This window comes from Populus euphratica, unplaced genomic scaffold, assembly GCF_000495115.2.
Source record: "Populus euphratica unplaced genomic scaffold, PopEup_1.0 scaffold5.1, whole genome shotgun sequence".
NCBI classification, from domain to species: Eukaryota; Viridiplantae; Streptophyta; class Magnoliopsida; order Malpighiales; family Salicaceae; genus Populus; species Populus euphratica.
Window position 1 is genome coordinate 2,841,409 of NW_011499848.1, and position 23,439 is coordinate 2,864,847.

At 32.8% G+C, this 23,439-nt stretch overlaps 4 protein-coding genes and 1 long non-coding RNA gene across 8 annotated transcripts; all 5 read left to right on the forward strand.

Moving 5' to 3' along the window:
• Positions 1-827: 827 nt before the first annotated feature.
• On the forward strand, positions 828-3,231 carry LOC105114997 (outer envelope pore protein 16-2, chloroplastic-like). Of its 3 annotated transcripts, none has more exons than XM_011011760.1 (8): positions 828-933; positions 1,024-1,165; positions 1,373-1,424; positions 1,554-1,637; positions 1,815-1,846; positions 2,064-2,097; positions 2,346-2,413; positions 2,855-3,231. In XM_011011760.1, exons 2-8 carry the CDS (start codon positions 1,040-1,042, stop codon positions 2,996-2,998), a joined length of 540 nt encoding a protein of 179 aa, XP_011010062.1. In that variant the 5' UTR covers positions 828-933; positions 1,024-1,039; the 3' UTR covers positions 2,999-3,231. The 3 variants fall into 3 exon arrangements, with proteins under 3 accessions (XP_011010062.1, XP_011010068.1, XP_011010074.1); XM_011011766.1 differs by having other exon boundaries at positions 842-929; XM_011011772.1 differs by lacking the exons at positions 828-933; positions 1,554-1,637 and having other exon boundaries at positions 940-1,165.
• A 5,666-nt stretch (positions 3,232-8,897) lies between these two features.
• Positions 8,898-10,350, forward strand: LOC105115028 (zinc finger CCHC domain-containing protein 10). 2 transcript variants are annotated; one of them, XM_011011802.1, is made up of 2 exons: positions 8,898-8,975; positions 9,178-10,350. In XM_011011802.1, exon 2 carries the CDS (start codon positions 9,222-9,224, stop codon positions 9,999-10,001), a length of 780 nt encoding a protein of 259 aa, XP_011010104.1. In that variant the 5' UTR covers positions 8,898-8,975; positions 9,178-9,221; the 3' UTR covers positions 10,002-10,350. The 2 variants fall into 2 exon arrangements, with proteins under 2 accessions (XP_011010104.1, XP_011010096.1); XM_011011794.1 differs by having other exon boundaries at positions 8,910-8,975; positions 9,095-10,350.
• Positions 10,351-10,512: 162 nt separating this feature from the next.
• Positions 10,513-13,610, forward strand: LOC105115018 (DNA-directed RNA polymerases II, IV and V subunit 9B-like). The gene is made up of 4 exons (XM_011011784.1): positions 10,513-11,316; positions 11,926-12,001; positions 12,764-12,922; positions 13,271-13,610. Exons 1-4 carry the CDS (start codon positions 11,297-11,299, stop codon positions 13,346-13,348), a joined length of 333 nt encoding a protein of 110 aa, XP_011010086.1. The 5' UTR covers positions 10,513-11,296; the 3' UTR covers positions 13,349-13,610.
• Positions 13,611-15,894: 2,284 nt separating this feature from the next.
• On the forward strand, positions 15,895-18,476 carry LOC105115041 (tropinone reductase homolog At1g07440-like). The gene is made up of 5 exons (XM_011011812.1): positions 15,895-16,097; positions 16,621-16,828; positions 16,907-17,126; positions 17,215-17,321; positions 18,011-18,476. Exons 1-5 carry the CDS (start codon positions 16,018-16,020, stop codon positions 18,191-18,193), a joined length of 798 nt encoding a protein of 265 aa, XP_011010114.1. The 5' UTR covers positions 15,895-16,017; the 3' UTR covers positions 18,194-18,476.
• Positions 18,477-19,685: 1,209 nt separating this feature from the next.
• On the forward strand, positions 19,686-21,865 carry LOC105115046 (uncharacterized). The gene is made up of 4 exons (XR_840267.1): positions 19,686-19,796; positions 19,876-19,958; positions 20,046-20,200; positions 21,452-21,865. It is a non-coding gene; the product is annotated as an uncharacterized LOC105115046 (long non-coding RNA).
• Positions 21,866-23,439: the final 1,574 nt, after the last annotated feature.

Genomic DNA, 23,439 nt, shown 5'->3' on the forward strand with positions numbered 1-23,439 from the left:
AAGTGAACCCCAAAAGAAGTGAAGTAGAAGACATCAGATCGGCTTTCTCTTGCGGTGAAAATCCATTTTCCTTCGAAGCGATTTAGGTTTTTGGCAGGATACAAAACACATCCATATACCCATCAATCGCTTCCAGCAACCGGCATCGCAGACACCTAGTTTTCTTTGTTAATTGTTAATAATCAATCATCTGAGTTCTGATCACAATAGATACACAACTGAAAACTCAAGGACGCGGTGGCGATCGCCCCCGGCAACAAGGGATTGATCAAGGGAAGAACGGGGGCTAGATGGTGCTAGCTAGCTAGCTGTATGGCGTGGAAACCAAAATGTGAGCTTGAGAAGCAGCCTTGGACGATAATTAATTCAAGTCTTTCTCATGACCGCGTTTTTTCTTCTGATTTATCTTATAATTATATTTTTTACATTTAAATAATCACTCCTAACGTAAGGCAAATGGCTCCATATTATTTATTAGTGGATGTGTGTTCATATGATTTTAACATCACAAATAATTAATTAATGCTTAGCTTTGTACTAGGTTATGGTATGTTTGGTTTCATTATTGTTATTTAAAACCAGTAAAACAACAGAACATGCTGTAAATAAGGATGTTGGAAAGTTTTGTAATGGTCGTTTTTTAAAATATTTATTTTAATAAAAATTGCATAATTTTTTTTATTTTTTAAAATTATTTTTTGATTTCAATTAATTAAAATATCTGAAAATATTGAAAAAAATATTAGTTTTAAAAAAATACTTTTAAAAATATTTTTTAAAAATAAAATACTTAATGGAATTACCGACACATGGGGCGCAAAATAATATTAAGATCCTAGGAATCGCCGCCAGGTAAGGATTCTCGTCACTAGAAGCAGACACGTAAACCTGCTCTCCAAAACACGTGTCCTCGTTAGCCCATACTTGCAGTCGGTAGCTTGCTTGCATCTCTTCAGTATTTGTGTGTTTGTTTTTGTTTTCCTTATCATCATCGCTTACTGTGGAATCTTGGTGTCTGCGTAGACAAGTGAAAGGAAAGATGAGCCACAACTTGGAAACGAGGTCATTTGTTGATGAAATCCGTCACTTTGATAAAAGTAGCTTCTTCGACTTTGGTCACCCTCTCCTAAACCGTATTGCCGAGAGTTTTGTCAAGGCCGCTGGGGTAAACTTAATTACTTGATTAATTTTTAGTTTCTCTTCTTCTTGTTTTTTTCAAGAATGAGGGTGCCGAACACGAGTGCTATCTAATGAAATCATGTTCATGGTGATGAATTGGTAGTAGTTAGTGTTTGTAGATGCATGTAGTGGTGGTGTTCGTGTTGCATGCCGAACTTTAGCTAAAATTAACAATACCATGTTGGTCATTCAGATTGGAGCAATTCAAGCGGTGTCTAGGGAGGCTTATTTCACAGCCATTGAAGGTGGCGATGAGAACATTTAATTTTGATTATAGCTTTATTTATTTATTTATTTATTTTTGGGTTGGAATAACGTCCTGTTGTTTGATTCATGCTATGTATGTGGATGCGCGTGTCAATAATTATGCTTAGGTGCTGGATTGGAGTCAAGTGGTGGTTTGCCAGCGGAGATTTCTGTTGATGGCAAGAAGCGCCATCGTTTCCCTGACCTCGGAGGTAGACATCCTGTTCTTTCAGATCTTGAAGTGTTAAATGTAGCCACTAAGTTTACTTTGCTAGATACTGGCATTGGTAGTTATGATTTTGATGCAGGAACAAATTATGACATGTTTTGAACATATTATGGCTGACACTGCCTTACGGTGTTAATTTAGTTTTCTTTGTGTTTCACAGGTGAAACCAACAGAAAATCCCTTGAAGCCTTGGTGAGTTTCAAATCCTACTTGTCGTACTTGTATTGCAGACCTTGTTTCAGATTAGGGACACGCTCCTGTGGTAGTGCCACCCAAATGTTTGCCTTGAATAATAGATATGCTTTAGATAAACTCTTTCTTTCTGTTGCATCTACAGCTTTTCCATGCTATGTATTTTGAGTACTGCTATGTCTCTGAGTAACATTGCCTTGTTATTTTTGTTTCATAGGTGAGGAACACTGGAAAGGAATCCTTACAATGGGGTGAGAATACATTTAATAAATGAATCATTTCGTTTAGTTTTGTTCATACAATGGGGTGGAAAATATCTTGTTATATGATTCTTTAGAGCTAACTAGGTCTTTAGTATAATCATATATATTTTGCAATGTGGTTCATGGGGGCATTTGCGCATAGTAGCGAGTGAGGATTTTCTACTACACGCGGGTGTTAAAAGGAAAAATTGTACATTAAAAATGCCTTCACAAGATCTGTTTTCTCAATGTTTCAGGACTCGCAGCAGGAGTGTATTCCGGCCTCACTTATGGACTCAGGGAGTCTCGTGGAGTTCATGATTGGGTAAGGTCTTTAGGGGGCACAAATAAATTTATCTACTGTCTTTTGACGTATGACAAACAATTTTCTGGGCACATGCTGCTGCACCAACTATTTAGTATTTACACCAAAGATTGTAAAGCATCATGAGCAGTGTGTTCTGTTATCGTTGCTTCATTTTTTTTTCCCCTTTTCTGATGGGAAATAGCATCATGGTTCTCGATTAGAAGTGCAAGACTAATTTTAATTTGGCCCACAAATACTGATCGAGATAAGTATCAGTACCGTGATGGCCCGACTTCACCACCGAGGCTTTTCTCTTGAGCAATATAATGAAAAGCTGCCGTTTACCTGCCGGTGCTTGCCACCCCACATGCTGTCGTGTCAGGTCTTTTGCATCAGGCAGGTTTCTGCCCTTTTCAATTGTTAATCAATACTAAGCACTTCCCTCGAAATTTGGTGCAGAAAAACAGTGCAGTGGCTGGAGCAATAACAGGTGTGGCACTGGCACTGACAGCAGACGACAGATCCCATGAGCAGATTGTGCAATGTGCCATCACTGGAGCTGCGATCTCCACTGCTGCAAATCTTCTTTCAGGGATATTCTGAGAAGGAAATTGTGAGAGACTGGTGGCGTCTCATATCAAACCCTGGCTGCCATTTTCCAATTTAGCACACTACTTGACTTGTTGCTGGTGTCTTAAGAATGTTCTTACTAGGATATCTTTTTGAACTGGATGTTTTATCATAATCTGTGATCCTTTAATGGAGGTTTTGGCCTGCCCTTTTATGGATTCCTTCATTTTGGGGTGGGCAGTACTGAACGGATGTTTTTTCCTTTTCCCCGTTTTTTTTAGATTTTCTAATTTAGTAACAGTGTTTAGTGTCCGAGGAAAAATAAATTTAAGATAAGATATAGTTGGTAAAAATAATTTAAAACATCTTTTTCGATATAGCCAGTTTAAAAAACTTTTGACTCAATTGTAAATTGGAAGTTATATTTTTTTTATTAATTAGTTTAAAATCTATTTTAGCCAGAAATTAAAAAAAAAATAATAATCTATGCATGTAACTTTATCTATCGAGTTCATCTCGTGTTTTAATCGGGGTCAAATGCCTGGCACTGAAATAGGCAAGCAGTTGGGCATCTTACTTTGGTTCTAAACACAAAAAACAAATTAATGTTATTTGGAAAAATGCAAATATTAAAGTTCGGTTTAATTACTGTTTATTAACTTTATCTGGCTTATGATGCTTTTTATTTTTTTAAAAAAATTTATTCTTAAATAATTTATTCAGTTTAATTTCTTTATTTAATTTGATCTTTCTATTTTTAATTGCTTTATTTATTGCATTTATTTTTTATCATGTTCTTTTAATTTCTATATTCTTATTTTTTTATTTTATACCTCAACAATTAATTTTATTTAGTTTTCATTCAATTTTGGTTATCACTTTCTCAAAAAAAAAATTATTTTCTTAGTTCTTTTATTTTCCAATTTAATCTTCAATTATTTTCTTTTATTTTTTTATACCATGTTTGGTTTAGGATTTTAAATTGTTTTTATGGTTATATATTTTACTTTTTTATTTTTTTATAATTACCTTCCAATAAGGCATCTTTATTGAAAATTGATTGTTTTTTTAAATTATCATTTGACATTTTGGTTACTAGACCTCTAATTTTATTGGATTTTTTTTTTTTGTTGAGTTATCACAATCTTATATTTTATATAATAGATTAGACAAGTTAACTATGGTTGTTTTAGATCTTTTTTTATTTTTTTATAAAATTATTTTTTTTTTGATAATTTCATTTTTTCATATTAAATTATTGGCTCTTAAATTATATGATTTTTTTTATTTGTTTTATTCAGTTATCTCAAATATAGGTTAATCAAGTTAACCTTAGTTAACTTACATTTTCTTACTCAATGTTTTTTATTTAACTTTAGTTCTTTTTCTGGAAGTCTAATATTTAACCTTAGTTAACTTACATTTTCTTACTTAATGTTTTTTATTTAACTTTAGTTTTTTTAGTTATGTTCTTTTTCTGGAAGTCTAATAATTTTATCCTAATCTTATGTCATGAGTGGTGGATCAGTCAAATTAACTTGAGTTTATTTATTTTTTTCTCTTTAATTTTTTATGACTTTAATTTGTTTTTTAATTTTATTAGTTTACATTAAATTATTTGCTCATAAGTTTTATCATTTTTTCGCTTCTATTCCTTTTGTTTTATTATTTTAACAGTGGGCTAGTTAAGTTAATCTATGTCATCTTTCATTTTCGTTTACAATATTTTTTTTAATTTAACTGGGGTTTTTTTTGTTAGGTCTCTCTTTTAAAAATCTATTTTTTTTTATTCTAATTTCATGTCACATATGGGGGTTAATCGAGTTAACCCGAGTTGACTCAAATTTTTTTCTTGAATTTTTATAATTTTTTATAATTTAATTATTTTACATTTAATTATTTGCATTTGAGTTTTGTCATTTTTTCACTTTTCTTACTGTTTGATTATTTTGAAAGCAGGTTGGTAAAGTTAACTCGAATTGAATCAAGATTTTACTTGATGTTTTTTTATTGAACTTTTTTTTTTTCACCTAGGTCATCCTTTTGTGTTTTTTTTTCTAGGGTTGTTGGTTCATCAAATTACCCTGAGCTAACTCATGTTTTTTTCTTTGGCATTGTATTTTTTAAAGTTTTATTTTTTATTTTCATTTGACATTAGGTTATTAAGTCTTGAACTTTACACTTTTCTTTTTGTTTTTTTAGTTAATTTAATTTGAATTATTATTGTTTGAATATCTTTTTAATTTAATTTTAGTAAATACATTCTTATTTATACATGTTTCCTCAAAACCAATTCGAAGCTCTAAAAACCCTCCTTGTATGATCATATATAATAACCTTGAACACGATCAAGTTTTGAGAGAAATGACTAACCTTGGAGTTTTGAAGAGGCTAAAGAGTCTCTTGTTCAAAATCATTTCACACAATTTTTTCTTCAATGAAACATAAAAATAGATGGATTTGTGCCAGCAATATGGATCTGTTTGTCGTGCCTGTGTGCTAACAAGGAACAAAGAAGGGAAGAAGAGAAATAAAAGGAGGGACTCCAATCAACAATGAAACAAAAACATTTAAAGTATGTTGTCGGGCATGCTACTGTCGAAGCCTTTACCCGCCATCTCCTCTCATCTCCCGCTACTTCTAGCCTCTGTCAGAAAAACAACGTAGTTGCTTTCTGGAATCATTGTCACGTCAGGTTCAAATAACAACAATAACAATCTCATTTTAATTCTTCAGATCTTAGATTTATTCCATAAAAATTATTAATTCAAATCTTATAAATCTTAAAATTATTAAAAATTTATATAATTATTAGTTTTCAAATTTATAAAATTAATTAAAATACACACAAATTAATCTAATGCAAAATTAATACAAAAAAATCCGCAACGAAATGGTAACATTTGAAATAAGAAAATAAATTGTCCACGTGTCACGCATCAAAATACAACATATGAGATAGAGGGGTTGAAAGATCTATAAATAGGCTTTTACGCTTCAAGTGGGGTCTGTACTATAGTTTTCTATTAGGCTTCTACAGTAATAGTCATGAAGTTTGACAAGTTGTTTAAATTGGACCTTAAACTTAAATTTTTCTAAAACTGAAATAAAAAAGTGAGATATTTTGACCAAAGCTATTTTTGTTGTTCGCTCTTACTAGAAAAAAAAAATTATAAGACAATGTTATCTGACTTTTTTTTTTTTAATTTTTAAGCAACCTTTCTTTAAATAAAAAATAAACAAGTTTGTCATTAAACCTGATCTAATAAGCAACCTTGAAACCTTTCCAATTGATCCCTTATCAAGCATGAGTCTCAAATTAACCACGTGGAAGTTGTCACAATGCAACCCTGTTATTTTAACAAATCAAAAAAACAACTCAAATAAATTGTAAAAATATGGTTTATCTTTCAAAAACAAGATAACATCTCTATCTTTTTTTTTTTTAAGACAATAGCATATTAATTGATCCTTGACTAACCCATTAAATTCACATTCCAAATTATAAACATGATCACAATGAATTAAATCAATTCTTTGTTTCTTTTCTTTTCTTTTCCCTTCCTTTTCTCTTTAGACAAGGCTTCATTGGATTTGAAATGGATGAAATTCAAGAGTTATTAGAGAATCATTGACTATATTGAAGGGAAAAAAAAGAAGCTTTGGCCTCGGTGGGAATGAAACTTAGGATTAAATTGAAGAGTTATAAAATAATAAAAAACTAAATCAAACAAAAAAGGCAAAAAAATGCCTAACATGTGCGAGAGGAGTCGTAAACACCAGGGAGGTGCATGTAACTTCTTTCGACCTTCAATGACAACCTTTTATGGTGTCATTGAAATTATCACAACGAAGCCTTCCTTTCAAGGAGGCATGGCTTTAGCAACCCGTTATTCTTCTTTTCCGAGTTTTTTTTTCTTCAATCCCCTTAGTTTACACAATTTATTTCTTCTTTGTCATATAATAGGACTATATTTTTTTTTCTCAATTTCAATTCTAGTCCCTTTTTTTTTAGTCTTTTGTAAGAGAGGAAATTTCAATTATTTTTTGCAAAATCAAGCATCAACACAATATGAGATATTTTTTCAACATCATGAGAGCCTCATACCAAATTAATCAAATCAAATTATAAAGCCTAATCTCATTTAAATGCATCGTGTAAGAACTGAATTAAATAGAAAAAAATAAAAAAAGGACAAACAATAAATGAACTAGAAATTATAAGACAATGTTATCTGACTTTTTTATTTTTATTTTTAAGCAACCTTCTTTTTAATAAAAAATAAACAAATTTATCATTAAACCCGATCTAATAAGTAACTTTGAAACCTTTCTAATTGATCCCTTATCAAGCCTGAGTCTTAAATTAACCGTGTGGAAGTTGTCACAATGCAACCCTATTATTTTGTCAAGTCAAAAAAACAACTCAAATGAATTGTAAAAATATGGTTTGCTTTTCAAAAACAAGATAACATCTCTCTCTCTCTCTCTTTTTAAGACAATAGCATATTAATTGATTCTTGATTAACTCATCAAATTTACAATCCAAATTATAAACATGATCACAATGAACTAAATCAATTCTCTATTGCTTTTCTTTTTCCTTCCTTTCCTTTTCTTTTTAGACGAGGCTTCATTGGGTTTGAAATGGATGAATTTCAAGAGTTATTGGAGAATCATTGACTATATTGAAGGGAAAAAAAAGACTTTAGCCTTGGTTGGAATGAAACTTAGGATTAAATTGAAGAGTTATAAGATAATAAAGAACTAAATTAACCAAAAAAGGCAAAAAAATACCTAGCACAGGCAAGAGGAGTCGCAAACACCAGGGAGTTACGTGTAACTTCTTCCAACCTTTAATGGCAATCTTTTATGGTGTCATTGAAATTATCACGACAAAGCTTTCCTTTCAAGGAGGCATGGCTTTAGCAACCAATTTTTCTTCTTTTCCAAGTATTTTTTCTTTTCTTCAATCTCCTTGGTTTACACATTTTATTTCTTCTTTGTCATATAATAGGACTATATTTTTTTTTCTCAATTTCAATTCTAGTCCCTTTTTTTTTAGTCTTTTGTAAGAGAGGAAATTTCAATTATTTTTTGCAAAATCAAGCATCAACACAATATGAGATATTTTTTTAACATCATAAGAACTGAATTAAATTAAAAAAAAGAAGGACAAACAGTAAATGAACTAGAAAAAAATAGTAAAATACATGTCTCTTTTAATTTTCAACTTGATTGAAAATTTGAACTCGAATGACTAAAAATTATTTTCTACTATCAAAGTATCTTAATTCTTACAATGGTAGGTTCTTTTCATGACTATAATTTTTTACATAACTACAGTTATAAATTTGTTTGGATATTAAAATTTTTATGAATCGTGCTGAAAGGTGTTTTTAACATGTCAAAGTGTTTTTTTTTTTTCATTGAAAGATTTCTTGGATGGTGGGCAACATAATAAAGATGAACTCTCCCTGTTATATGATAAATGAATTAATTAAAATCATTAAAAAATAAATCATTACTTATTATATAATAAATAAATAAATAAATTAAAATCACAACAACTTGAATCTATATTAAAAGAAAATACCACGCATGTCATCATGCATGAGGCATTGTTTAAACTATAAAGCGTAAAGGTATGAGTTTGTGTGAGGTGTAGAAATGATGCCTTTTCTTATGTGAGGAGAGAATAACAGATTTTGCAGCCATATACATTTTTATAATAACCATTTATTATGCAGCCCGAGTGGACTGACCGAACAATTTTTCTAATTTTTTCCATTCCCCGACGACGTATTTGTCCCTCGTCTCAAAATACAAAAGGTAGCCCAAGAATAGGATGGGCTAACTGCCGATATCAGGCCTGTTACTTGGGCTGATGATGGGCCCGTTCAAATCTTGACCGCCGTAGATTTCTCTCTCTATATTTATATCATCGACGCTCATTCTCGCTCGGTTAAATCTCAACCAGGCTCCGACAAATAATAACGCGATCTTCATGGTATGCAGCTCTCTCTCTCTCTCTCTCTCTCACAAAATTAGGGTTTTTGGCATTAAATTCTCTCGAGATTAGGGTTTGGTTGTGATCTCTCGATCTCGTTTTTCTGTCATCGATTGCTGGGTAATTAACGCATAAATTAGGGTTTTCGAGGTTAGTTTCACAGAAAAAAAAAATCCTAGCTTTGTTATATTTATCATCGCAGGTGCTTTAAGGATTCGGTATTACTTTAGTAGGGATCTATAAGTCATGTCGAGTAAGAAAGAAGAGAAATCTCAAGTTGCGGCGGAGAGGATCAAGGCCGCAGCCTTGAGTGCGGCAAAAGGGTTAAGTAGAGCCCAAGCTGAACGGGCGGCAACTGCTGCTGCTCGTAATGTAAATGCTTATGGGCAAAAAGAAGAAGGGCCGAGCCGATGGCAAGAGAAACGAGAAGCGAAAAGGCAAATGTATTTAATGAGTACGGAAAAGGCAGTGAGATTGGGTGAGCGAAAAGATCTTAATTCTATGTCAAAAGGTTTTGGTGGCAATGCGCAGTGTCAGAAGTGTTTTCAAACTGGACATTGGACTTATGAGTGTAAGAATGAGAGGGTTTATATGTCTAGACCATCAAGGACTCAACAGCTTAAGAATCCTAAGTTGAGGATGAAGGTTTCTATTTCGTACGATTTGGAGAATCCGGAGGGGGAGGATAACCAGGGGCAAAAGAGGGAGAAGAAGAGTAAGAGGAAGCACAGGTCAGATTCGGATTCTGCGACTAACAGTGAGGCTTCAGTTTTTGAGACAGATAGTGGGTCGTCGTCCGTGACAGGGTCCGAGTCTTCCGAGGAGGAAAGTAGTTCGGGGTACAGTTCATCTGCTTCGGAGGAAGAGAGGAGGAGGAGGAGGAGGAAGAAGAGGAAGCAGAGGAAGGAGAGGCGGAGGAGGTATAGCTCGTCCTCTGACGAGTCTTCTGATTCCGACTCAGATTCGGAATCTGATTCTGATGACAAGAGCAGCAGGAGGAAGAGGAGGCATAGCAGGAGGAGATGAAGCGACTCAATCAAGCAGGAAGGAGCAGTGTGTCTTGTCTGGTGTGTTTGGCTCGAGGAACATGAGGTTCAGTCAGATTGTACTCAGCGGTAGCTTTGGAGCTCACATTAGGACCCAGGGCCAATTTGACAGATTAAGTGAAATAAGTTAGTTGGTGTGTTTTCTTTCATGTCCTTGTTTTCCTTTCTTTTTCTTTGTTATGTAATAATTCTAAGTTGTTGTTCCTTAAATATTTTAAACTTGTAACAGTTTCGGTTGTTCCTAGACTTGGTTTTGTAAGGTAGTCAGGAATATGATCTGTGAATTATGGCATGCCATCCGCTCTCGTTACAAATGGTTGTTTGTGGAATGCACTTTTGCTGGTCGTTTTCGCTCACTAGTGGTTTTTGTTGTTAAACTGTTGTCAGTGGTGAACTAAATTGTGTATGCTCTTACTTCCTTTTTCGAATCATCTCAACTGGTTGTCCATTCTTGTGGTTTAGCAGTACTCAAATTTGACCTGCTACTCAGACCTGAAGCCATGTATAAGTTCTTGCCATAACTACTCGGTGGTTCTACCATTTCTAATGTCTGGGAAGTTTTTTTTTTTTTTCCTTTTTGCATGAATCTGTTGTGTTGCTAGGTTTTAAACTGTCTATTTTATTGCACTGCTGAACTATGGTTATGTTCATTTAACTGCATAGCTTACATTGCCTTTCTCAAGTAGTGGTGCGCTATGTCTGTGTCCTGCAAAACTTTGGCAGGGAATAGACCGGCAATTCTGCCGAGAGTTTTAAGAACAAAATGGAATAGCCATTGAAGGCTCTTATGCTTGATTGTTTCTTGTAATTGAAGATGTAGTTCTCGCAAAGAAACGAATTAAACTCGGTCGAAATCCAATTAAATCATACGCGTTCAGGAAATCATGTTGGAACAGTTTTGAGTTAATCTAGAGAACAAGCAGGCAGTTTGCTTTGCTAGTAAAGAGACGAGCATCCAAGTTCTAGCCTAGCTGGGCTGAAGTGCTGAACATATATAGGACCCAATTTGGTTCAAGGATTGAAAGCCCTTGTAAAGACCCCGCATCCTTGTATCCGCACAGTTCCTAAAGCAGCGCTAGCGTGTCCTCTTTAGAACATGGAAGAAGCGTCTACCGTGTCACCGGATATTGTCTGAATTTTGACTTTCCAGTTGTTTCTTATCGTAATATAAACAGTATTAAAAGAAGTTGGGCTAGTCCGTCACTTTTCCATAGCCTCTGGATATTTCTCCCCTTTTCTGGCAGCATTATTAGTAGATAAAACAGAAGGAACAGAATGAACAAAGTCGAAATAAGGTCAGTTATATGGTGTTGTGAAACGGCTTTTATGTTTGCAGGAAGAGGTTGAAAAGAAGCATCTTTTAGAATGGATGTATACAAGTTCTGCCCTCAATGGCTAGCCTCTCCTTTCTTGCTATTCATTCAGAGCAAACCTAGTCCTAACTTATCCAGGAGTAGATAAATTGTGATTAACAACGAATATCAGGACTTTATTTAACTTCAATTTCTCCACTTCTTCACCATGTTAGCTATTCAATAGTGCGCAACTTTCCAAACTTTCCATTAGGTCTGTGAGCATTTACTCATGCTGGTTGTAAGTGGGGGAGCCCTCATTCTTAAAAGTCGATTCAGCGTAAATTTCTCAATTCGACGGGATCTAATATGATTCTAGTATATCTCATCTAGGATTAAATATCTGCCAACGCCTGATTTTAAATCTTAATTAAGTTTACTGCAAAATACCCCCAAAGAGAGTATCTCTCTGAAAGCTCCCACAAGGGTAGATATTGCAACTTTGCTGTTGATGGCCAGTATTGATCGCCATCGTATCTGTGCATAAGCATGTTCTCGTTCAGGACTCTGTTTTTGTTAAATAAGGTTGTTTGTGGATTTTGTAAATTTCAGCAACAACATTCTCTATCCCAAGGAAGACAAGAAGCAGAAGATTCTCCTCTATGCATGCCGCAACTGTGATCACCAGGTCCCTCCCTCTCTTCTTCACTGATACAAGTAACTTCGATAGAAATGATTACTATTCGTAAGAAAACCAGCCACGTTACATTTTTTTCCTTGAAAGCATCAAATTGATTCCTTGTTCAATCATTTTTGTAAGGATTAAGATGTGTTGATGGGATGAATCAAACAAACATAGAAGTAGGGAGATATTAGGAACTCTGGAGGAATGAAACATACATGAAAAACATTGGAAGACAAAATTGTAAGCTTAGGAAAGTAGCATCCAAATCCAGACAAGTGAGACTTGATCTCCATCTAGATTCCCCGATGGATATGCGGAGAAGACAGTACAATTTAGAGAAGGCGCCATCAATACTGCTCATCGAATGGGTGATGGAACAAGCTGGAAGATTTTCCTAACCTTTATTTAAGTGCGTTATTTGAAACTCTTTATCTTTCTTGTGTGACCATGTTCTCTGATCATCTAGCTGGGTGGCATCTGATGATTGATCCACTTTGCAGTGTTAAGTGATATAGCAATGATAGATGGGAAATATGGTAATATATTGATTTTCCTCCTTCAACTTCTAAGAGATAATTTCTAAATATGAATAATTGTTGAGGCGTGAACTAAAAGTTGAAAATTTTAAGACAGTTCCAATCCTTGAGTCACAGGTTAATGGTTATACTACATGTTTGACTGACTCCGGCATGCTTCTAGCTTTTAACCAAAGCAAAATTAAGTTGTAGGGTATGCCTATCTAATAACTTTTCTAAAACGTTGCAGGAGGTTGCTGGTAATAATCGTGTCTACAGAAATGAGATATATCACTATGCTGCAGAATACACACAAGTGTTGCAGGATGTGGCTTCAGACCCTGCTCTGCCTCGGACTAAATCTGTTTGTTGTGCTGTATGCGGCTATGGGGAAGCTGTATTCTTACAGGTCAGCTCCCTATCTTAATTATTGTTCTTCGGTATAGGAGTACTATAAGTGACACCAAGACTTTGCCTTTAGTTTTCAGAAACGCCAAGGGTTCTTGCAATAGTTGATTAGGGTATTCCACATAGTTTATATTAGCCCAGATTTTCTCTTCCCTTGGCCTGTTGGCACGGCAGTGCAGGAGGGTGAGGAATAGGGATTATAAGATATTGAGGAAATCTATTTCAAGGACTGTAGAGAAAAGTGGTAGAATATCAATTCCTTTGGGGTGTTATTTTTTTAATGTTAATGATTTTTTTTACTAAGACAACGCAGTATTTCTTGTAATATTGTGTTTGTGTTAATATACAGGCAACCTCGAGAGATGAGGGCATGACAATGTTTTATGTCTGCTGCAACCCAAACTGCGGGCATCGGTGGAGAGATTGAAACTTGTCTACCCAGAATTTAAAGATCTCAATGCTGATGCATATGGACTTGTGTTATTTCACCCCTGAATCCAAATATGACCGATGCAAATACAGACTTGTGTTGTTTTAGCTTCAGAATCCCATTATGACATTAGTTCAGAATCCTGCCATAGGTGCTGTAGGCTATCAGAATTGCTGATAGTACTCGTAAGCCAGCTACGAGAAGTTTTGAAGTTTTTGTTTTAAATTAGCATTTAAAAAAAAAAACAAATATTGATGAGCAGTTAACCAGAATTTATGTTTATGTCACACTTTTATCAGTCCCTCAAAGCTATTGAAAAAAATTTAACGAAGATATATTATAAACCTTCAATGTGTAAAATTCATTTGTGGTATATAATAACTAATTTTTCTGAATTATTTAATTATGTTTTACAAATATAATAGTTATTTGGTCAAGTGGACACATGAAACTAATGATTTTATTCAACATAGAATAATTTGTTTCTCATCTATTCAGATCAAATTGATAATAAACAGGAATATATCAAGAGATTATACTGTAATATTATGTTGATTCCAAGCAAAAAGTATTACTGGTCAACATCCCTATTAAAACGGGTGTTGTAAGAGAATTCAGAAAGATAATCAAATTAAATGATAGAACATACATTATAATGTCCATATTCACATGTTCTTGTATATTGTGTTAATAATTACTTAAATCATATATAATTTGTTAATGATCATTACACGATTTAGAATTATAAATCACTATATGACATATCATTTCATCTATTTCTAGACAAATTAGAATGAATTTCAAGTTGAAATAGACTTACCTAAATGAAAATTCATGCATAGTTTATAAATATCTACTCATGTTGTGTGTTCATATTACAATGATAATTTTTCTATACAAAATAACAATGACATCCATGAAAGGCATGACGATCATGAAGAGCATGAATCATAATTCATAACTATGACATTTTTGTCTTGTATTGCAGGATAAACATTGATTATAGAATTATTTTTATAACATTGTAAAAATATCTAATTTTAATATATTTTTAAAATATTATATATTTATGTGCTTGTATCTTAAATTGTTGTACAAGATGAGACTACGATTTATTACCATATATATAAACAAATGAGATTATATAAGCATGCTCAACCGTACATGTTTCATGTAAACTAAATAATAAATCTCATAAAAAATATTTTTTTGTTAGATTTAAATGGAGAGAAATTTGTTATTAATTGATATTGTGATTCTCATTTACAATATTGATTAAATTTTTATTGTAGTTCAAAAACAATATTTGATAAAATATTATATTTATAAACTGTGATATTAATTAAAAATCACATATTTGAGCTGGAACATTTAAAAGTATGCTGTGTAATTAAAAAATCTTGCTGATATGTTTATTCACATTTTTTTTAATTTTGTATACTAATTTCCCAATTTATCTTAAATGAAGATAAAATTTTTAACGTTATGGAGTTTTTTTGGCCGAGAAAACTCGTTCCGTGTCTCACAAGGGAGGTGTACCTGGCGTTGTTTTTTTTTTTTAAAAGCAAAAAAAATAGTACCCCAAAACACCTGTGCTTGCTAACAACCCCAATCTTATCTCATTAGCATCGTGAATGAAAACAAGTGCCTTCTGAGTTTACCGACGTGCTGATGACACGTACGCCGCGGATGCAATGACCTCAGCATTAGCTCTTCAGAAGGGTACATGTGAAATAATAAGGGAGCTTTTGCATGCATGTCAATAAATAAATAAATAAAGTATTTATTAAAACTTAGAGAGTGAAACTGGGGAAAAAAATAGTCAAATTTACTTCCAATGTTTTTGTTATTTAAATCAAATAACGTAAGTAACATTACATATTCTTTTATTTTCTTTGAAAATAAAGAAAGAAAACATTCTTAAAATGAGATTAATCCTTTTAAATGTTCTTGAAACTATTTAAGAATCTATAATGGTATATTTATGTATCGTTTATATATTTATTATTTTTCAATTATGTTATTTTTTTGTAATTTTCAAAATCTGAGACTAATAAATCATCTGAATCAAATATGTACTGAAACTGTAAAATATATTAATACATGATTATTATTATTATTATTATTATTATTATTCATTTTTAAAGATATATTTTTTAAAGAAAAAACTTATCCTAATCGACTGATTTAACATGTTTGATTTAGATAGATGTGAAACAAAACAAACTTAATTTAATAAAAAAATTACTATAGATATAGAATTTATATCTTGAATGTATGAAGATTTGATGTTATTATTATTATTAAGAGGTAAAACTGGGATAATCAAATTTAAAGCAGGTTTAATTAATTCAATGACATTAACATTTAGACCAGCTGGCGACGCAAGGCGTTTGAGCGGTGCCCTTCAACTCCTTATCCAAAATACCGAGCCCCACATGTGTCTGCCACTTCCAAAACAAAAAAGGGCAAATAGTACGCAAGGAAAACGTGGAACTTCACCGACGACAAATTTCTCTCGATATTTCTGGCAACTTGAGAGGGTCTACCTTTACCAGTACAGTAGACTGGGTGGCTACAATAAAGACACCTCCTTTGGTTCAGCTCTTCCATCTCCTTCCTAAGTAAAGCAAAGAATTACTGTATCTCCCAAGTAGGCAGTGAAGATGTCTCATCCAGAAATCACTAACAGATGGTCTCTCCAGGGAACTACTGCTCTTGTCACCGGTGGAACCAAAGGGATCGGGTAATTCCCTGTCCCATTGCTTCATTTTTACTTTCCTTTTTGTTTGTTGTTTTGATCAGATTAACAAATTTTATTTTACTTTATTTTCTTGCTTGGTTTTTGTTCCTGTTCTTATTAATTACTAGATCACACCAGAAACAACAGTAATTGAATGTGTATTTTCATCATCAAAGCATGTCATTGAGAGAGATAATTTACGAAAAGTTTGATGGATTAGGCACGCGAAAACGGCATCTATCCTTAAGTAGAAGAGAACATCCCTCCAGCGCGGGAAGACTGTTTTTTTTTTTTAAATCATGCATTATGTATTACATATTTGAATGCTCTCATGTGTTCATGTTATTCTTTACACGTTCGAGCTCAAAATTCAGAAAACTTAACCAATCCCTCGCTCTCATGTCCATGGACACCTGGGTTGCCAATTAATGTATTAATACGTGCCGGTTGCTTTCAATTCATCAACAGTCCAGGCATAACTAACCCCTTTCTTTTTTCTGTTTATTATGAATTAAAATTTAACCAGATATGCTGTTGTGGAAGAATTGGCAGCCCTAGGAGCATGTGTTCATACATGTGCGAGGAGCCAAGGCCAGATTGATGCATGCTTACGTCAATGGAAGGAGAGGGGTCTTAAAGTTAGCGGATCAGTCTGTGATGTATCCTCTCAAGCTGACCGAGAGAATCTGATAAAGGAGGTTTCCTCCCTGTTTGGTGGGAAACTCAACATTCTCGTAAGCATATATTTGAAGAACTTGTCTTCAGTATCAGTGTGGGCTATTATGACCAACTTTGTATTGATGAATATATAGATCAACAATGCTGGAACCAATGTATACAAACCAACTTTAGAATACACGGCTGAGGATTTCTCATTTATGATGAATACAAATCTCCAATCTGCTTTCCATCTGTCCCAACTTGCACATCCACTTTTGAAAGCTTCAGGAGCTGGAAGGATTGTCTTTGTGTCCTCTATTTGCGGCGTGACATCTGTCAACATTGGATATCCTATATACTCAGCCTCTAAAGGTACTTAATTCTCTTGCAAGACTCTGTGCATGTAGTTAAAGAGTTGTTCTGAATGTTGTAACTTGTTGTGATCGCAAAAAAATTACAGGAGCAATTAACCAACTCACAAGGAACCTGGCATGCGAATGGGCCAAAGACAATATTAGGGTTAATTCCGTCGCTCCTTGGTTCATCAACACCCCAATGAATGAAGATGTAATATTCTCTACCCTGTCATGTGTATGCTTTAATTTGGTTAACCTAAAAAATTGTCTGATGGAAGCATAATTTGCCATTTTGGCATATATTGTTTTCCCATTCAATGCTTATTCACATGAAACTATAAATGCAGGTACATCTGTGTGAATGTCAGGAAGTGAATTAAACTATATCTAACATTCTTGCTGACCATGTAATTAAAATTTCGTACGAACATGGATGCTATTAGGACAGCAGATGCTTTTCTTTCTTTCGAAGCGAAAAGGCATCAAGGAATTATACATTCCATGTATGTGCAAGCAAGTAGTTGCTGCTAACAAAAAAATTATCATTCCTCTATTTTCAACATTTCATGCGATGAAAGTCCATTTCCTTGATTAAAATTTGCATCTTGTATTTTTTACAATTCAATGAAATATAGTAAAGTAAGTGTTGTCTGTTGACATTTTAATGAAATGATCATGCATGGTTCTTATCCAATAAATAATTGGAGGAAGGTATGAAACTTAGCTTTTCTAGGTGTGGTTACTTCTTTTGGGAGTATGCCTTCTCTGGGTTTTCTTTGAGGTTAAATGACCTTGTATCACTTCATATAATTAATCATTAGGTGACTTTGCCTGGCTCGTCATGATCATCTGAAATTACCTAATCAATGACTCGTCACCTCTATTTCATTTTCCCTGCAGAGTCTTAAAAATGAAAGTGTTGTGAAGGAGCTTGGTTATCGGACCCCCATGGGACGTGCTGGAGAACCAGGAGAAGTCTCTTCTGTTGTCGCATTTCTTTGCCTGCCCGGGCCATCGTTCACAACCGGACAGGTCATTTGTATTGATGGAGGGATGTCGGTGAACGGCTTTTCCATGGGTTGAAAACACAGTGCTCTCCTACCAGGAGAGCGGAATAACAGGATATCCCTACTCAGTAGTGGATAATCGATATGTGTCTCTGTGTGTGTGAGGGGGAGAGAGATGGTACGAAGCAAATGTCTGTTCTTTTGAGTTGTTGGGCTAAAAAATAAGCAACGTATCCATTTGTATCCAAGTCTTGGTATTGACTTGTATGTCTGGATTTTGCGTGCTCAAGTGTGATATAAAGACAAAAATGAGTGCTCTGTTATAATTTACTGAGTCTTTGAAAGTTTCAAGTGATGTGTCTTTAATCCAGAGGATCCATATCACATGCTATAAAAATTCATTCATGGGTTATGACCAAAGAAATGAAGAGTCCCGTGGCAGAAAATGCAAAATATTATCTGCATATAACAGAACTCAGAATGTGTTTTATGCCGTTTGTTTTGTGTAAAATAATTTAATTTTTAGATGGTAAATATTTTGTATGTAAAATATTTTTCCATGAATTGTTTTTGTAGTAAAAAATTTTACATGTAAACTATTTTTTTTGCTTAAGAAATATCTTCTTATAATTTATTTTTAAGTGACATATTTTTTATTGGTGATGGTGGTAGAGGAGAGAGCGATATAATGATGACGATAATGATGATGGTGGTGATATAAATATGGTAATTAAAATAATTAAATGATATTATAAATAGATAATTAGTGGTAAAATATTTTATAAAAATTTATGAGTTAGAAAATATTTTTTTATAAATAAAATAAATTTAAAAATTAACTATAAAATATTTTTTATTCATTAATGTTTTTATAAAATATTTTCTAAAAATAAACAAAACAATTGCATGCATGCTAGGGGATTAATTTGCGGGTACTATAAGCCGAAGCTTACATGTTTCCTGTTTGCCAAGTGCACTGTTTAATTTTTATTTATTTAATTCAATTTTTATTTAATTTTTTCAAATATTTTTAAATCATATATTAATATTAAAAGTAATTTTAAAAAAATAAAAATATCTCTCTTGCAGACCATAATTATCTTTGTCAATCTGAGAAGGTCATAATAATTTAACTTCGACCTCCTCCTTTTCTTCATTTATTGATTAAATTTTAGTAAATTAGAGGGCTGACATTTTTCCAGCCAAAATTGAGACTGGGGAAATATCATGGAACAACATGTCGTTCACATCCACTCCTCTATCAAATGACGAGTCTTCTAGGCTAACTTACTAACATCTCGTGTGCTTAACAACCACATGTCAATTTATTAGAGGTCTATAATTAAAGGACTGTTTGAAAATACAGTTAAACCTATATTTTAAAAAAATTCAAAAAAATATTATTTTTTATTTTTGTTAAAATTAAGTATATTTAATATATTTTAAATTGTTTTAATATATTGATATTAAAATTAATTTTTTAAAAATAAAAAATATTACTAATATATATTTTAATATAAAAAATAATTTAAAAATCAACCACAAACAAATTATAATTCCATCCTCCGCACAGTTCTAGCGCAAGGACGAAAACAAATATTTTTCCCTCGCCTAGAATACTTCTCGATAACAAAGAAAAGCAGCTGCTAGATGAGTACCATGAAATCTTTCCGTGAATGGTAACAACACCAGTTATCTTGTTCGAAGACTCACATTTTGTTTGTTTTCGGGTCTTTTAATTGATTGAATGTTTTGCAGCAACAACATTCTGTACCCTAGAGAAGACAGAGACCAAAAAATCCTCCTTTACGCTTTCCGCAACTGTGATCAGTGATCACCAGGTTTAGTTTAGGCTATTCATAATTCAATTTAAAACTAAACCCATTATTTATTAAAACGAAAAACCCTAACCTTTTTTTTTTTCCCAGCAAGTGGCTGATAATAACTGTGTGTACTGAAAGAGGTGCATCACTCAGTAGCAGAGAAAACTCAGGTATTACATGTAGCTGCTGACCCTACTCTTCCTCGCACTAAAGCTGTTACTTGCACTGTCTGCAAACATCCTGAAGCTGTCTTCTTCCAGGCCAGTACCATTTTTTTATGCTATTTAATGCCAATAGGAATATGTTCTATTTTTTTTATTAAAAAAATGGTATCTGGGTCTGTTAGCATTGTAAAGATTCTTTTTTGGTGCGCTTGTTAATTGGTCTTTGGCAAAAAATTGTTTGCGTCATTTTGATGAGCGGCTGTGCTTATTTTGAAAATATTTTAAAAAGTTTATATCCAAAACCAGATTGAATACGAGCGGAAAACGTAGGCATTAATAAAGGGGAAACACGGTAGGATATGACCTAGGTTTGATTTTTAGGGGTATCTGTGTGAAAGGTTGCTATGGCATATTTGCAACTGAAGAGGATGAGTATGCTTTATCTAACACAATGCCACGTGTTGTTTGTGGGTTTCTGACATGCAAATTTAGTTGAAGGATGTAGTGTTAGTGATACTTGAACAGAAACACATTGGAGATGGTTTTGGCATATCCTATGGATGAAGTGAAAAGGAAAGGGCTCTGTGCCTTGTTAACAGAAGCACTATTCTTTTTAATTTGACAGGATTGCACATTCTTTGTTTCTTTTCTTCCAATACAAATGAGATTAGATTAGCATGTACTGAAGAGTTTCCGTGTTTTTCCTCTCTTCACATGCTTGTTTCATCATTTCTCATTGGTTTATGTGTCATGGATTGCCCTATATGTCTCGGGTAAAATTTATATTTACATTAAAGACTAGCTACTCGTCTCGTCTTTTACTGCTCTACAGCGACACCCTGTTAGAAGTTGCTCATCGTGGTTGCAGCAGGAATTGTGGTTGAGATGGTATTTTCTTGAAAGATCTCTTTCATATATGTTGGCAGAAAATGCCTTTATTAATACTCTAACATACAGCCACCCTTTCTAAAAATCAAGCTTTTGACACTTTCCATTAAGATTGAAGTGCATGGTAGAATCCATTGCTGGGAAAGTGAGAAACTCACAATTGGCTGTCATCTTCTCTCTTATCCATGTATGTACCTGCCTCTGATTTGCCATTATGATTGCAGATGTCTATTATTAATTCGTTTTCAACTCTTTTTTTGGTGCATCTGTGTAAGCAAGCATTGGACAGTACCATCTATTTAAGATCTTTGTTTTTTATTTAGAATTTATTTACTAATCAAATGTGCTTATTAGGATCATTAATCAATGAACTTGCTGTAATCTTTGAATGACAGTAAATTCATGAAGCAGCGATTGATTCTTTTAACTTCTGATGTGGTGTTTTCTTCAATTTTGCAGGCAACTTCTAGGACGCTGTTTTTTGTGTGCTGCAACCCGAATTGTTGCCACAGGTGGAGAGACTGAGATTTATCTGTCCATCAATCAAAGCTCTAATTAGGACATTTAGAAATGCTTTCAAGACTGATATAGACTATATCATATAGTTAGATCCCATGCACGGGTTCTTTATCTGCTGATTTTGTGGAGGTTTTTGCGATCATTTTGTATACTTTCATAGTAGTAATAGTCAACGCGGAAGGATTTTATATCATCATTGAGAAACCAAATTTAGGGGCCAGACTTTATCGGTTACAACCACTTCAGTATGATGCAATTCAGACTACGAAAAAGAAAAGGTCTGATGTTTCTAGGCCTCCCTAATAATGCCCAAACTCCCGATGGTTCCTTTTCATTTAGAGCTACAGGCGCCATTCGTGTGCGAAAGGGGCAGTCCAACCTTGAACTTGTTTAACAATTCAAGTTATGGTGAGTTTATTTGTGTGTATTCTCTTAGTAAGTTCATCAGTTTTATCAATATATATATTATTATTTTTTAAATTGGTCTTTTTAAAGATATTGAACTTAAGTAAACATGAAGGGCAATTATATAATTACAGGATATTGTGGTGTTATTAATTAGAGTAAAGCCTCGAAAACAAAGGAGTATGAAGTAGAAACTATTCACACATGGATATTGTGATTATAAATTAGGTAAAAAACATTTACGATTTATTGGAAGCAAAGGAAGAGAAAAACAGTTGTAGAAAATAGTTATTCAAATATTGGATAATGTGATGTTTCTAATTAGAGCTAAAAACTTGTCTGCCAAGCAAAGAATCAGGAAGCAAGATATCAGTTTGGGAAAGTTAAGATTTTAGAAATCCACAAAGTAAAACAAAGAAAAAAAAGATAGTATTTCAAATTTAAAATTGGAGTTGAAGGAATAAGGAAATCAAAAATAAATCCTGGAAACCCTATCGCATATGAACCTATTTATATTTATTAGAAAAATGAGGTGATTTTTGTTATTGTATGGTTAGTGTAAGTTTGGGAATATAGTTGAAACTATGTTTCTTAAAATTGTTAAATTGTTTTTGCTTAAAATTATTCTTTTATGTATTTGAATTTATATAATGTGCGCATATCAAAAATAACTATTAAAAATAATATATATATATATAATATTATTTTGATATATTTTTAAGTGAAATTTTTTTAAAAAATAATTATTACTAGTATTTGAGAGTGTAGTTGCAATTATTTTTTAAAATGTTTTTTATTCTAAAAAATATTAAAATAATGTTTTTTATTTTTAAAAAATTATTTTTAACATCAGCACAGCAAAATAATATGAAAACATTAAAAAAATATTAATTTGAAGCAATGAAAATAAAAATTCAAATTTTTTTAAAATATTTTTGAAATATAAAAACAAATAAGTAGCCCGAAGAACCCAAAAAAACAAAGTTGTTATATTATTTTACAGAATCTAGTGATGATTAAAAATTACTCTGTTTATAAAATAGGTTAGATTTGATGCAACTCAAACATCTCATCACTTGACATATTTATGCAAATTATTCTATCTGTTTGAATCACAATATTTTTTTTTAAGTGATTATAAATGTTTGTGGAATAATTTATCAATATGTTTTCATTGTAGATGATATATTTGTATATTAGTTTAATAATATTAAAGATCATTTATTTATAGTGTTTAAAAGTGTATTGATTTAGTAATATTAAATGTGAAAAATAATACTAATGCATGTTATTTATGAGTGAAGATTCTTCCATAATAAATATCTCTAGATAACAAAAATATATACTTCATTAAAATATTAAATAAGATACCATGGCAATGTAGACCTAAATGGCATTGTACTAATAAGCTTTGGCGTCAAACAAGAACTTAGAACGTTATCTCCTAAAACATTAGAGAACAAGAAGTTCAAACTTGCCATTTGAGAACAAGAACTGGAATGTGAACGACAACGCCGGCAACC

What these genes read in the sequence shown, in the direction of transcription:
- LOC105114997 (XM_011011760.1), top strand. Translation starts at nt 1,040, where the DNA reads ATGAGCCACAACTTGGAAACGAGGTCATTTGTTGATGAAATCCGTCAC. An exon ending in GAAAATCCCTTGAAGCCTTG is followed by an intron (nt 1,847 to 2,063) that starts GTGAGTTTCAAA and finishes TTTGTTTCATAG; the next exon opens with GTGAGGAACACTGGAAAGGA. An exon ending in AAAGGAATCCTTACAATGGG is followed by an intron (nt 2,098 to 2,345) that starts GTGAGAATACAT and finishes TCAATGTTTCAG; the next exon opens with GACTCGCAGCAGGAGTGTAT.
- LOC105115028 (XM_011011802.1), top strand. Translation starts at nt 9,222, where the DNA reads ATGTCGAGTAAGAAAGAAGAGAAATCTCAAGTTGCGGCGGAGAGGATC.
- LOC105115018 (XM_011011784.1), top strand. Translation starts at nt 11,297, where the DNA reads ATGAACAAAGTCGAAATAAG. An exon ending in GCCGCAACTGTGATCACCAG is followed by an intron (nt 12,002 to 12,763) that starts GTCCCTCCCTCT and finishes AAAACGTTGCAG; the next exon opens with GAGGTTGCTGGTAATAATCG. An exon ending in GGGAAGCTGTATTCTTACAG is followed by an intron (nt 12,923 to 13,270) that starts GTCAGCTCCCTA and finishes GTTAATATACAG; the next exon opens with GCAACCTCGAGAGATGAGGG.
- LOC105115041 (XM_011011812.1), top strand. Translation starts at nt 16,018, where the DNA reads ATGTCTCATCCAGAAATCACTAACAGATGGTCTCTCCAGGGAACTACT. An exon ending in GGTGGAACCAAAGGGATCGG is followed by an intron (nt 16,098 to 16,620) that starts GTAATTCCCTGT and finishes AAATTTAACCAG; the next exon opens with ATATGCTGTTGTGGAAGAAT. An exon ending in GTGGGAAACTCAACATTCTC is followed by an intron (nt 16,829 to 16,906) that starts GTAAGCATATAT and finishes ATGAATATATAG; the next exon opens with ATCAACAATGCTGGAACCAA.